Here is a 14,936-nt window from a genome sequence, read left to right on the forward strand (position 1 = left end):
TCTGTTTCAGCATGTGCTCTCTGTCAACCACAGAAAATGTCCCATCTGTTCCAACTTGAAGTCCTTCAGAGGCTAGAGAGTGGGAGATGGCAACTTGGATACCCAGAGCATCTCCTTCTCCTCCTCCTCTGTCCCTGGTATTTCCTCTGCTGTGTCTCATTCACCCTTTTTTCCATAGGTGGCCTGCAGTGGGTCTGCTAGAATGGGCTGTGTTTGGCATGAAAAGCCCCTGAACTATACCCAGAGGTCATCCTGCAGCCCTTCTACCCCCTGTTACAGGCTTTGTCACAAACATCAAATACACCTGTGAAAGGGTCATCTACCATAAAATTAACAGATGTGAAATTAAAGTCGTATTTAAAATAAAGGTGGATTGAAGTTTATCAGTATTTGGCATGAGACTTATCTTAAATCAGAAATTTTAGTCCATTCCTACCTCAATCTTGAATACCTGTTTAGGCACCTGTGTAGCCTTACTAGTAATTTAGTTTGAACATCTCCTAGTCTTTCAATGTGTACAGCCTGTGCTGGTTTGAAAATAAACCACAGTGGGAGACGAACCCCACACAAATGCCTTGAGAGCAGGCTGGAGTTACAATTTAATAAAAAATACTAGAGTAAATGTAGCGATACAGAAAAACGGTCTTAAATTCAAAAAATCAGAGTACAACCTTGAACAATGTTGGTCAGGGTGGTCATCTCAGTCTGATTAAATGGTGATTGCAGTCCTGTTGAAGTAATGATTGCAGTCTTGTTGAAAGCAGTAGTCCTGTGAAAGGTCTGGTCCTCCTCTGGGTCTGTTAAGCAATGGTGGTGGTGCCCCAAGTCCCCAAAACCTCAGATGATACACAGTCAGGTTCAGGTGGTACTTCCCTCAGAGTGGGGAGTTTCACAATGGAATGATGTAATACTTGAGTCCATGGTGGCCCCTGAGCAGAGACAACCCCCTCAGGATGGGTGTAGTTACCAGGCTGAGTTCATTGTGAAAACCAGGAAACATTGCTTTTCAGGGTTTGCCTCTTTTCCCTTATCTAACACACAGCCTGCAGTGTGGGGGGTTGGGTGAGCACCGGGCAGCTGTTGAAAATGATCCACTGTTATCACTTTATCAGGAATTATGTAGATGGGAGTAGAATACATAGCTTGGTTACACCCCACATTGTAACCAAGTCTCAAAACTGCTGCACAAAGTAGGTGAACAGGCCCTACTACACATGTATGGGTAAGATAGTGAAGGACTAATAGGATCAGTCTTTGCATTTCTGTAAGACCCTTGTAGAATTGGGTCATCTTTCTCTTTCAAATAAATTTTTGATGGACTGTAAAGATGAGGTTTGTTTTGGTTCAACTGGAATTTTTCTCTGACACATGGTTACAATGATTGCTGCTTGTTAGTAAATGGTATTGAAGGATGGCTTTTGTACAAACAGATTAATGACTATTATGCCATCCTCTCACTCCTTATAGTCTCATATGCTAATACCAAAGATAACTAATGTTTAATTATTTCAGTTAAGCCAAGACCAAATTGCAAGAGTGACTTTGAATAAAAAAGAAGAATCATTTAATAGAGAATGCTATGTACATCACTGATGCATTGAATGGAGGAGGTTTTACCTGGACTATCTTTTATACTTTCAGAAGTACAAAACAGAGGTGCATGTAGACAGAACACTAGATGATGAAGACTAGGTGGCTAAGAGGTAGAAGTTGCTTTTTTTTTACCTTATTATGTAGCACAAGCAACCTCTTGTGCTCTTACCACCTTTGTGAGAATTTACTACATTTAATGTAGGAGAACTTAAGAGCGTTGAAAAGAATTTACTGACTTCTGTATGTTACTGATTTTGTAATTTTTATGCTTTTTTCATTTGAAGCACAGACATTTAGGTTAGGATCTAAACAGTGTATTTAAGAGGGAAAGGGAACATATGATTGTGATTAGTGAGTTCAAGAAGATCTTGGCTTAGGTCTCAAGAGATTTTTAAAGGGAAAGCAAAGGGGGCCCTTAGTCTATAACATACCTGAGAGCAAACATAACTTATGCATTCTTGTTGTCTGCCAAGTTAACTGTGCATGTCTTATTGCTTTTCTGACCACAGGGAGTTTGACAGCTCTAGTGTATCAGCACTCCATCACACCACTGGCATTGCCCTGCAAGCTCCTCATCCCAGGCAGAGGTATGCTTGTTGAAGTACAGAAGAAATATTCCCAGCCAAGTTTTGCTTCAAAGTGTCAGTATCTGAAGGCAGGTGAATATGTCGCAAGTTGAGATCTTAGCAAAAATGCACTGAGGAGGAAGCTGTGTTGTTGTCTTCGGTATTGGTGATGACTTTTTTCCCAAAGTGTGTTTGTCAGCGTACTGGTACTGTGATATTCCAGTCATAAACATATATTCATCATGGAAATCCATATAGTAATTTATGATGTGGGAAGACAAATATACTTTTCAGACATGACATTATGCCAAGTGTACGGTTAGGTTTAACCACTCATTCAGGTGTGAATAGCTAAAGGACAAGTAGGTAAAGAGTAGGTGGTGTCCTGAGTGCGACACTGGCAGGAAGAATGAAGCAACTTGCACAGATTCAAATATTGTTCAAGTAAATTACCAAAAAGTCTATGTTGCTTCATGGGATTATGATACTAAATTTGTTTATACTGATTTCATAGACCGCTCTAAGACAAAGAACAAAATGCTCATGATTGTCCAGTAATTCAGTTGTCTGATATTCTCCCACGTGAAGTTAACCCCAGACATTATTGAAATATTAAATGTTCTTATAGTTTGTGACTTTAAAGGGTTTTTTGAACCCTTTGAACTTTTATTACAGACCATACGTTAATGTACAAAAATAGCATTTCATTTATGCAAATACATCAGTGAAACCATTTTAGCACAAAAATTTGCTGTGGTAGATATGACAAGAGATCTCATGCATCTATTGGGCAAAACAGCATGGCCGTTGGCTTGTTCTCTTTATCCCCCTCACCTAAGATGGAAAACTTACTCTGTTCTTCCAGAGGTACAGGACTGGAACATTTGCCTTGTCTTGAATAAACATGCCACAGTGAAATTTTATTTTGGATTTATTTTTTTAATCCAATTTGATAATGCATTTTAATATGGGTCTTCTGTAGTTAATGACAGGATACAGTGCCTGGAGTATTTAAAATGTTTGGATAACTGTAACTCTAGCCATATGAATAGTCACAAACTGTATTATGGCTCTCTTCCTCATTTGATTATATTAAAAGATGGCATGCCTCATGCTAAATGCAGTAGTAAGTGAGGTATTTTTACATGCATTTATACACCTGAAATAAAAGGTTGGTAGACAGTTTTCATACTACTTTTAACAATCAGTTGGGAGGCAAATGTTCCACTGCTGTCTTAATGGTTCAGATGGTTTTTTTTAACTTTAAAAGAAAGTTGTGTTGTCACCCTCTGAATCAAAATATAATTAATTAATTTCATCACAGTAACACAAAGTCTTTCTGTATAAATTAATGTAAATTATACAAATCAAATGTGATCATTAAAATCACGTTATTCATGATATTTTCAGGCTGTAGTGAGGGAATATAGCAATAAGTATTGTCTTAATGTGTCATCATGGGAGTCCCTCCAGCATATGCCTGTTATGTCTTCTGTTGTCAGGAAATAAAGGTTAAACATCCTATCTGCATTGCTTGAGGCAAAAAAAAACAAAACAAAAGAAAAAAAAACCAAAAAAACAACAAACACCCACAAAAAACCTGATGCAGCACAAAGCTTACTTAAATTATTATAATTGCAGAAAAAAGGTGTTTTCATGTTTCTGGCCAACAGTTATCCAGTAGCTGAGATCACAGTGACAATTGCTAAGCTCATATATGAGTGTGGACTTCGATTTGTTGATTCAAGTCCATACAAGACATGGACAGTGTTTTCTGTTTGCAGATCCCCTGGAGGAGATAGCAGAAACTTCTCCACAAACTGCTGCAAACTCAGCTGCAGAGCTTCTCAAACAGGGCGCAGGTCTGTTGAACTTTTATCCTCGTATTTGACTGCTACCAAAGTTTGTATCTTACAGGTTGGGAGAAGCTGAATCTTAAACTGGATTAAAGGATATGTAAAGGTAATAGTTAAATTTATTGTGCTAGGTAGAAGTGTAAAGGGCACTGTGAGCATATGTACCATTTTTTTTCTGTTTTCTGAAACCAGCTCCTACAACCCTGAACGCAGGTTTCCAGTCTCGTGAGAATATGAGGTACACGTAGGTTACTTCAAACATGGCAATTTTTTAGCAGGACATTGCTTTCATAACTGATAAACTTTGAGAGGATATTTTCAACCTGTGGTTGCAGAGGTTCAAGAGCTGTGTGTGAGGTCTGCAAAAGCCAACTAAGGAAGGTGTTCAGTTAGGGTTCTTATCATAGGGGTTAACAATACCACTGCAAAATGCTTACTGTTGGATCAATCTGAAAAAAAATATAAAAATTAAAGAACAGTTCTCTGTACTTCACTTGGTGCTGAATGTTATTAGGAAATGTCACGTGTCTTTTCCACTGGATGCTTTTATGGATTCTTGTGTATAGTGCAGCACCCATTCTGGCAAGTTGAGTTGTGTTACCGCAAGCTTATTTGATGTGACAGAGGAACCATGACCAGAGTATCTCCAAATGATGTGATGCTATGCACTGTTACCATCTGTATGGCTCTCAAACTGGGGTGTTTGCAATAGCTGTGTAGAGGTGTGCTCTGCTTCTTATCTGCTTTGTTGGTCTCCAGAGAGATAGTTAAACAGCCAGTCTGAAAAAGTGTGGTGGCATCTTAACTCACAGTATTGGACAGTGCTCTAATTACACCTGCATGATCTTAAAGTTGTCCTTAGTAGAAATCCGGCCAACTGTGTTATTCTGCTGTACAGTGGGCATGTCCAGGGGATCCTGCCCATGTCTTGCCTTGGTCCTTGGTTTTCAGGTTGCTATGCATTCTCCCCAGAGGCCACCCAATTAGTGCCATTAGAGCACAGGAATACACTACATTTGCCACTTTCTTTAGCGTTTAGCCTACCACTGGAGCCACAAGTGAGTGTTGTGGCAAAGCATGCATTTCTAAGAATGCTGCATTTTAGAGCACTTCTGAAGGGGGAGTTGTCAAGCTGACCAGCTCTGGAGAGAATATTACTCCTTGCTTGTGCAACAACCTGCTTTGACTTTAAAACTTGAAGCACCACTTTGAGTGCTATAAGTGAGCAGGCATGCGTAGCTGAGGAAATGGCAAACCTTTGTGAGGCTGTACCATGAGTGAGCACATGTTGGCTCCCTAGTTCGTGTTTGTTTTTGGCCAACAGGGAAAAAAACCAGAATTTTTGTAGAACTTTACTTTCTAGAAAAGCTATCAAAAGGGGCATATATTGTCTTCCAAGAAATACTGGTTTCTCTATGCTCAGACAACGCTTTTCAAAGAAAAATAATTCTTTCCTTAGCTGGGGTAGTAATCAGATAAGTCTTTATGGGAGCTGTCATATCATGGATCATTTAGGGTACTTAGTACATTTGTTTTTAACCTGTTTTGTTGTTTTTGTTGTTTTTAAACAAGGATTTGGAACCCGAATATATAAATTAGCTATGAGAGATTCTCAGAGGGTTTTTCTGCCTTGCCATCAGGTGTCCCTTTCCAGCCACAGAAGCATTCAAGTTGTGGAGTTCAACACTAAAGTGCAGACTCAAAACATGTAAATTGAGTCCTTTCAAAGAAACTTTAAAGTAGATACATTTTCTCCCTGCCCTTCTATACCCGCACTTCTCTCACTCCACGTGCAAAAAATCATGGGCTTTTCTAGAATGATTATTTTTTTATCATTGCCTGAAAAACCTAATGAGCATTTCCAGGTTCTAAGTGCTGAAGCTGACTAGAAATCCTTTGCTTCTTAGACACTGGCAATTGAAGACTAGAAACCAGATAGATAAGAGGCCTTTCCCTAGAATGCACATTGCTTTCTGTTCAGCAACAAAATTTTCTGCCCAAATAAATTGCAGTTCTTCATTTCTCTTTAGGCTTATCAAATCAAGAAACTAAACATTCCAAACAAAGGACATTCCCAGTCAAAAAGCAGCATTGTTAAGCTGTTGGTGGTGGCACAGATGTGCTCCAGAATGTCACCTGTGAAAGACAAGAGCAGCAACATTGCTGCACTGAACAAAAGGTCTTCCTTTTGTTCTAGCTTGGAGTATGGTTTCTCCGGGATTGCTGTTCTTGATACTTTGTCAGACCATGCATGATATTCTTAAATGAGAAATCTTCCAGTGTTTCTCATTACCTTTCCTCTCCTTTTTAAGCTGACATTTTCACTTTGTAACACTTTTGTACACGTTTCCATTTATTATTTTCTTTGCTACAGAAGCAGAGGAATCTACTGTATTGAATAACTGCTGTTTGAGCTATCACTTTGCGGGCAATCTAGATAAAATGCTTGGAAATTGCGTTTATAAACAAAACCTCATTCTGTTGACAACAATGCACTGTGTGGCAGAAGAAGAAGGGACTCTGATGTGTGTGGCTGTGAAAGGGAAGTTTCCTGTTCTGGGGAAAGACCCACAGGATAGTGAAGAGCTTTAGATCTGTACCAACCATACACAGTAATGAAGGGAGAAGAAGAGAGCTTATGGTTTGGAATGTTCATTACAGTTTTACTCATCATCTTAAGTCCCTTTGTGCATGAATTGTAATTGATTCAATTAAAAGTTATTGAAATTTTCACAGCAAGGCACAAATACATTTTTGAAATTTTACATTTGCAAATCAAATACATGAAATCTCAGGATTCCTTCTTTCACTGATGGACTCCAGAGCTTGAAGTTACTGGGCTGATCATTATGCTGGAATCAGACTTAGGCTTATACAGTTTTCAACTGTATGATTACTTGGTTGTTTTGAAAGTGCCAGTGTCTAGTCCTATAATTTTATGTAGATAGTCATAGGAGAAATCTTAAGACAGACTACAGAATAGCTCAATAAAAAGAGAAACTGTTAGATTTAATTTAATCTTTACTTTTATAGTAATGTTGGCAAGCCAAATGAAACTGATGAACAAATGAAATGTAGCCATGGTAATTTGTATATGTCAGCTAACAGAGTTGTAAGTTTTGTCCTGGATACCTACACAGGTGTTTCTACCAAACACAAAATCTCTTGGTGCTAGTGTTTAGCTATGGACATGCATAATTCTTGCTTGTTCTAAATTTGTAAATTTGACTTTATACCACAGTCCTATAGTAAGTATGTGAATAATTCTGTTAATTCTGTATAATAGTTCATACTTTAGGTGTCACTGTACTATGTAGTATTATACAATAGTAGAGTAGTACTACATAATTATATAATGCTGTATAATATTAATACATATTTTCCTAGTGCTCACTGCAGATTTGAGATGAAACCATGTAAAAAAAGGTAACTGTTTGGTAGCCTTAGAAACCAGTGAGCATCTATTTTATAGATATATTTCAGAAGTTGCTAATATCTCTAGAAAAGGAATAGTACTTTTAGAAGTAAGTACATGCAGAAATAAAGAAAAGGCCTAAAAAGATATGTCAGTAATTTTTATCAGTGTGGAAATTGTTTTACTTGCCCTGAAATCATTAAACATACAGAACACTATAGAATTAATGAGAAATGAGCTTTGAAATAACCCTCAGTTCTTTTTGATGTGAAAACATTCTTGTCTTTCCAATCAAATGAATGCTTTCCTTTGAATATAGTTTAAATATTTGAAACTGTAGAACATATGAATGTAGGCTGCAAATGTGTATTTTCTTACTGACTGATGTATCTGAACTTAAAAGCAAAATATCCCCATTTTTTTCAGGAATGCCTTTGCTCTCCAGTACTACCTACAAGTGTACTCTCTGGTGCTGTCTTGTATTTTTTTAAATTTCAGGATATCTGTGGGTAATAGATAAGTATAGTCATTGACTTTGGTATAAAAGTATTAAAACCAGAGGGAGAGCAAAAGGCCTATGACCTCTCAAAATCTTTCCCCTCTTTCATTACAGCTTGTAATGTTTGGTATCTGAATTCAGTGGAGATGGAGTCCCTCACAGGCTACCAGGCGGTACAGAAAGCCTTGAGCCTGACGCTGGTGCAAGATCCTTCTCCTATCTCAACCGTTGTCCATTTCAAGGTGTCTGCTCAGGGAATCACACTGACAGATAATCAAAGAAAGTAAGCAAAAGAAGGATGGGAAGAGAATATCTGTTCCTGTCCCTGTCAGGTGTTTGCCACTGTTGATTTGATGTTCCTAGTTACATTTTGCAATCTGTCTCAGAGGATACTAGGATTATAGGAATGATGGTGACTGTGTAAGATGGCTGCAGTACATGAAAATACATTTTTTAAGCTGTGAACTTTATTTCCACATGGCATATTTTACCTTTGGATGGTCACTTTGATATGACATTTTTATTGTTATTTCTTATAAAAAGGGAAAGTAATGGCTTTGCTAACATTTGATATTGAACCTATACAATGAAATAATTTATCTTCATGATGTCTTTCACCAGTAGCACTGACCGAGCTGATTTAAGTAGATGATGTATATCTCCAGGATCTGAAACAGTGTTTTGGATAGCCTGTAAAAAATTATGATAAAAAGTTAATTTATATTTACTTAGTTCTAAGTGGTAGTAAGGTTACCACAAACTCTTTCAATTAGAAAAATTACAATAACAAAGGAAAGACAACAAGAAATCATTATAGGTTAAAAAAAGAAGTGCAAGACTTCTTCATTCCATGGGGTCTGCAATCATTTGTAGCAGATCACAGAACCTTTACCTCAATTGTAATGCCTGGGAGTGGGAATATTTTGAAATGTAGTATGATCAAATTATTCACAAGTTCCACAAAGTTGTCTGTCCTGCTAAAATAGTATCTAAATGGCTAGGTTTTAGAAAAAAATACATTTCATACTCCTAGCTTTTTAGAAAAAAATACATTTCATACTCCTAGCTTTCAGCTTGAGAATCAGTTTTCTTTTAGTTTAAAAGCTTGATGTTAGTGTTTTAAATACGTATTTATCAGGTTGAAGCAATTCAGGTGGCTTTCAAAGTCACTCAAAAATAGCAAAAAATACTGTCTGTATTAAATTAAAACTAAATACAATTTATTTTTCAGGTTAGTTTATTGTTTAGAATTCTAAGCATCTTTACTGTTTCTGAAATTTGTTTTATTTCTTCCTATCCAGACTCTTTTTTCGGCGACATTATTCAGTCAACACTGTTATTTTCTGTGCTTTGGATCCACAGGACAGAAAGTAAGTATGACAAGCAGTATTTTTAATGTTATTTGTATTGTTCTACCAAAAACCTCAAACAAACCAACAAAAACTAACATAGGTTTCATTTTTATTTCTCCATTCTGTGGTTTTTTTACTGCTTTTTTAATGGACAAGGTGGATGAAAGATGGCCTTTCTGCAAAGTAAGTGGAGTCTCTTTTAATTTTTTAGGAATATCATTATTAGGAATATAATTTTTTAGGAATATCATTAAAGTGCTCAGTTTCTTGGTGTTCTAAATTACTTTTGTCAGAGATGTGGAAGGGAAAGCCATTGTTAAGAGACAAAGGTCTCTCAGCCCTCTGTAACTGGTTATTTCATCTACACCTCGGCAAGCTGGGGCCTAATTATGTGATGGCGGTGGGATGTCTGGAGCCAGAGCTAGCATAGTTTTTTTAGATTGCAGGCCTGTAATTTGACTGGTTTCAGACATTAGAGATATTTTCCTGTCAGTTTTGTGTTCCACCTGTCCAGCACAACTTAACACAAACTTTTCTCACTTAGACTGATAGCTTTAAAAAAATCCCTCTCCTGGTACGTAGAGGAAAACACTCATCATAATATTAGTAATAGCATAAATACATGATTACCTGTGGATTGCAAATTGTTTTCTATTGAAGGCAGACGTTGTCACCCTTTAATCAAAAGAAATAACTTAAACAGAGAGGCTTCGCTCTTGTTTCTGGAAAGGAACAGAAATAGGTGGTTTAAATCCTTTTTCTAATACTCCGTACACCAAGATGTGTGGGCCTCAAAATCCTCTCTTTGGGCAATCCCTGACACACCATACCACATTGCACTGCACCACACTGCACCGCACCACACCACATGCCCCCCAAACTAGGTAAGAGAACAGCAGTATCGAATCAGATTAAATATATCTCCAGGGCCAGCAGCATGTCCGACAGCAAACAGTACCAGGATGCCATATGGAGAGAATAGAAGGAAGGGAACAGTCTCTTTCACTGATTATCTCCTGAAATGGCTGGTCCATCTTAGCCACTGTTTTTAACAGTCACATGGAACCTTGTCCATCAGAACAGAAAAGTCTGCTGTATGTGTTTGGTTTCTGCACTATCTTTTCTCTGTTATGAAGTGAGGCAATGCCTGTTAGTTCTCTGACATACTGTGATTGCTGCCCTTGCAGAGTGTTTGGGTTCATTGCCAGGAAGCAAGGCAGTGCCACAGACAACGTATGCCACCTCTTTGCAGAGCATGATCCAGAACAACCTGCCAGTGCCATTGTAAACTTTGTATCAAAGGTCATGATTGGATCACAGAAGAAGATCTGATGGCTTTCCATCCTTGAATCAGAGCTTTTCGCTGACTTCACTGAAGGAAATCACGGGGGGAGGGAGAAAGGTTATTCAGCAACAATGTCTGAATATTGTCATTCCCAATAAGAAAAGCAAAGGATGATGTGTATTGTGTTCATGAGAGCTCAGGGTTTTATTTCAAGGTGCCTCACAAAGCATTATTTCTTGGTTTTTATATCAGAGGGCAAAACAAAAGAAGATGGGTGCCGTCCAAAACCACGTAGCCCTTACCCGAATGAAGTATAAATGAAGAACTTTCCTCTTCATGGGTTTCTAATATGCTGTTTCTCATAATTTATTGGAGCAGAAATACTTACTAGATTGTGCTACTTTTTTATTCAGAAAGTGTTTTGTAAAACCTCCACAAAGGCATTTGCCATGGTTGCATCAATGGTAGTTATAAGCCTTGCAAACATGCTTTTAGGAGAATGATCATCTGAGGTAAACTGTTTGCTCTTCCATTTGCTCTTTGTGATCAGTGATGAGAACTGAATGGAGAATAGGGAAGATGTATGTGAAGAGAAGGTTTGTGCAAGTTGTTTGCTGGTAAGAAAGGAGTGGCAGTATGGAATATGCAGGAAGATTGCTTTGTATTTAGTGTTAAGAAGGCTGAGCTGTTTTAGTTAGAAAATGTTTCAATAGAGAAGAAGTGGCAGAACAAAAAAAGAGTGTGAAAATCTGTTCTATAATTAGGGAGGTTTTGGGTGTTTTTTTTTTGTTTGTTTGTTCTTTTTTTTTTAATACAGAGAACTAAGTGTGGAAGATTAAGCATTTTAGTAATTACAGGGAAAAAATGAGGGAAAAATCAAAGAGGATGATTGTATAATTTATGCGTTTTTACCTGTGACATATTAATAGTGGATCTCAGATCTTGGTATGTCATAGAGATAATTCTTAAACTAGACCATTGTTGAGCTTTACCTCTAGCACTATTTTGTGTATGTAAATATATGTGTAGCCTGTGCCTTGCTAGAGACAGTCTGGTATTTTGTCTTCTCTTACAGTGACAAGACACTTGCTATTTTCTGCCTCTGCAATACTGTTTTATTCCCCTACATAATATGTAATTATATTTATGGATTCTTTTACCCCATTATTTTGCTGGAGGTTTTTTTGTTTGTTTTTGGTTTTGTTTTTGTTTTTTTAATCTGTGGGAACTATATTTGATTTGTTATTCCTTAAGTTAGGGAATCTGAAAGTGAATGGAATTTATTTTGTCATTTTTGTCCCATTTCTCAAGAGCGTTTATGTTACGATTTCTACATCCATCACACTTGTACATACCTCTTTATCTTTCTTAACATGTTGATATTTGGAATGCATAAGAAAGTGCTATTTAGTTTTTCAGAAAATTGATGCAGTAGGTTACAGTGGAAGCCTGCACTGGCGCTTGCAAGGAAAGTAAGCCACTGAGATCTCCTGTGTAGTTCCCATTTGCTCAAAATGAGGCCCCTGTACGAAAATTGATGGTTGTAACGCAACTTATAATGCAACTTAGTGTGGCAAGTGCTGAAAAATTAATTGCTTCTATTTCTTTTGCGTGTCACTGTCAACATTATATTAATAACCTGAGGAATAAAATAACATTCTGTATTTTGCATGTTGATACATGAGCCACTTTATCCACTTGTAGCTTTTAATACTTTTTTCACCAAATTGAACTACATTTGTCCTGTATAAAATATGCGGGTTTTTTAACAGCTCTCTTTGTATTTCCTGAAGTATTAAGACTATGTCAAACTTCATTCAGTGACCATAGCTGAAGTGTTACCAAATTATTTATCTAGCTACCAATTTTGTGTAAATAACCTTATGCTTTTTAAAAGGAAAGTGGTGAGGGAGAGAGAGAGAGAAGAAATATTTGACGTTTAATGTATTGGGACCAGAAAGTGGTTTATTAGTTGCAGTGGGCATTGGATATCTGTGGAAGGGTGAAGCCATCCAAAGTGCAGAATTCAATAGCTACCATTGAAGCAACAAAGGCAAGTACCTCTGATTAGTAACATCTAATTATGTTCTTTTGGCACAGAGGCCTACTACTTAAGTGGTGTTTATGTACCATCCAAAAAAAGAATGCAGTTCTTACTTCTAGGAGCTTTTCTCCTTTTATAAAATGTGAGAACGAGTTTTAAAATACTTTTGGTGTACAACAATTCCAGTTGCCTAATCTCATCACCCTGTTGGAGCCCAGAGAATTTCTTCAGCTGACACCTCAAGTAGATTTAAGTCTCAATTAGATTTTTATCTGATGTGTTCTAAGCATTGAAATTAGGAGGATTTTTAAACTATATTTTTTCACTTCTGTGGATAGTTAATTTTAGTGTGTCTTCTTAGACACTAAGTGTTGGCCTTTTGGCTGAAAATAAAATGTCTTTTTTTTTTTTTTTTTTCCCTGTGTACTGTCATTTCCATTCAGGACCTTATTTTTTATTCCTTGCGCTTTCTCAAGGTCTGCTGAATTCACAAGCCTGAGGGATTGCATACTGACACTCCTGATGGTATTTTCTGGGAGTTTCGCTCTACTTGCTAAGTGGGATAAAAGAAGTTATCCTGTTTCTAAGGGATATTTTCTGTTTTGCATTCCTTTGGATGGTATATTGCCATGTGCATTTGCTTTTTAATGAATTCAAAAATGCACAAAGCGAGATAGTTCAGTATGTACCATTATGCAGGATGTGTAGAAAAATATTCATGGAACTTATAAGTTCATGGCAAAACCCAAGATTAATCTTTATATAGCACTTTCTTTCAAGATTTTTGGTAGATGTGTATATGCAATTTCATAACTAATGGCAGCAAGTTGTCACACATATTTAGCTGGACTCCTCTTAAGGTGGTTAGTAAATATACTATTATAATCATACAGTGTTAAACTACAAAAATGCTAAAAGCCAAGTTTTTAATTAAAAGGTTTCACTGTATCCAACAGTATGTTTAAATAATTAATGTTTTTTTCTTGGTTTTTCCTACTAGTGAAAATTTTCACTTTTTTTCTTGAAATGGTAAAGAAATATCTAAAGGTCTTCAGTATATAAATGAATGTTCTATAAATTCTTTGTATAGTCATTTTCTCTGCTCTTCAGATACCACCTCTTTCAGATTACAATAAAATTACAAATGTGAAATTCCACCACACAGTGTCATGGGGCAGTCTGTTCTGAATGGAAGTTACCTTCTGGTATTCAAAATCAGCTAATAGGCAAAACCTTCTTCACAAATTAAGAATAATTTGGGTGCTGGGGTTTAGTTGTAAGAAACATTTGAGATTTCTTTCAAGGACTTCACATGAGCCTGTGTTAGTGGTTCAAGTTAGTTAAAGCATATGATTTTCCTAGTTAATTTGTGGTTATAATAGTATAAAAATATCTATTGCCTGAATTGCATATTTCAGTGTAAGAAGGAAGAATATTATATCATCCTCTGAGATACTGTAACCATTTAACTGTGCCTCCACAGTGCTTACATTAGAAAACCTTCCAGAGGTGGGTGAGAAATTTAAACCCTGGCAGAAACAGGTACAAAATCAGTGCATCAGACACACAGTCAAGGTTGACTTATATTCATGCTTTATCAGGATTATTTCTGAGACTAATAAACTCTGGTATGTCATGCTTATGCCTTTTCTGTGAGGCATACACTAGCAGGAATTTTTCATTCAGTGTGCTTGCTGTCATGCATCACTACAGGCCATTGTGAGGTTTATGCATGGTTATAAAGTGACAGTTATTCATGAAAAGTGTTGGTCTTTTATTAGACCAAATTATAATGTGGAGCAGATGACAAGTATGCAATAATAAAATGGAACTTCTGTGTCAAAAGTCCAATATCTCCTGGTTAACTCTTGTCCTTGTAGCTGGATGCCATTGTGTATGTGTGCTGCTGTTGGGGGCATTTTAAGACTGCTCTGGAGTCTCTTTGCTCCTGAAGAAAATCTACTTTTAGGATTCATCTTAGATATATTCACAACTAGTTTATATGCACTTGTTCCTATGCCAGTGTTCTCTTAGTATGAATAACAGTTCTCTGTTGAGATATTTATAGCAGGAGATCTGCTCCCCCTTGTGTCCCTCAGTCTTCTTTTGGCAAGGCTAAACAAGTCAGCACTTGGCCTTCATGTGTTTTTTATGTTTGAAAGGCTGGGGTTTTTTGTCAGTTAAGTAATTTCTTGGGAGACACCTTTAAGTATGCAGAGAGACTCTTTATAAAAGGGGCAGAGGCCTTATAAGTTTTTAAATGTTTGTGTTAGAAAACTCTTGGAACAAGAAAACTTGGCCCACTAGATAGAGTAAATCCCTTATC

General features: G+C 37.0%; 1 protein-coding gene across 4 annotated transcripts in view; it reads left to right on the forward strand.

The window, feature by feature from the left end:
* TNS3 (tensin 3) overlaps window positions 1-13,765 on the forward strand; it is a 238,915-nt gene extending 225,150 nt beyond the window's left edge. For 2 of the 4 annotated variants that reach the window (XM_040081081.1, XM_040081257.1), the window contains 6 exons: window positions 2,103-2,180; window positions 3,944-4,021; window positions 8,044-8,212; window positions 9,231-9,299; window positions 9,438-9,464; window positions 13,054-13,765. In XM_040081081.1, coding sequence (XP_039937015.1) covers window positions 2,103-2,180; window positions 3,944-4,021; window positions 8,044-8,212; window positions 9,231-9,299; window positions 9,438-9,464; window positions 13,054-13,258 — 626 coding nt within the window. In that variant the 3' untranslated portion in view covers window positions 13,259-13,765. Of the gene's footprint in view, window positions 1-2,102; window positions 2,181-3,943; window positions 4,022-8,043; window positions 8,213-9,230; window positions 9,300-9,437; window positions 9,465-10,468 lie in introns of all 4 variants that reach the window. The other 2 variants (XM_040081145.2, XM_040081154.2) reach the window with 1 other exon arrangement.
* The last annotated feature ends 1,171 nt before the right edge of the window (window positions 13,766-14,936 follow it).

Source organism: Hirundo rustica, chromosome 1 (assembly GCF_015227805.2).
Source record: "Hirundo rustica isolate bHirRus1 chromosome 1, bHirRus1.pri.v3, whole genome shotgun sequence".
In the NCBI taxonomy this organism is placed as follows: domain Eukaryota; kingdom Metazoa; phylum Chordata; class Aves; order Passeriformes; family Hirundinidae; genus Hirundo; species Hirundo rustica.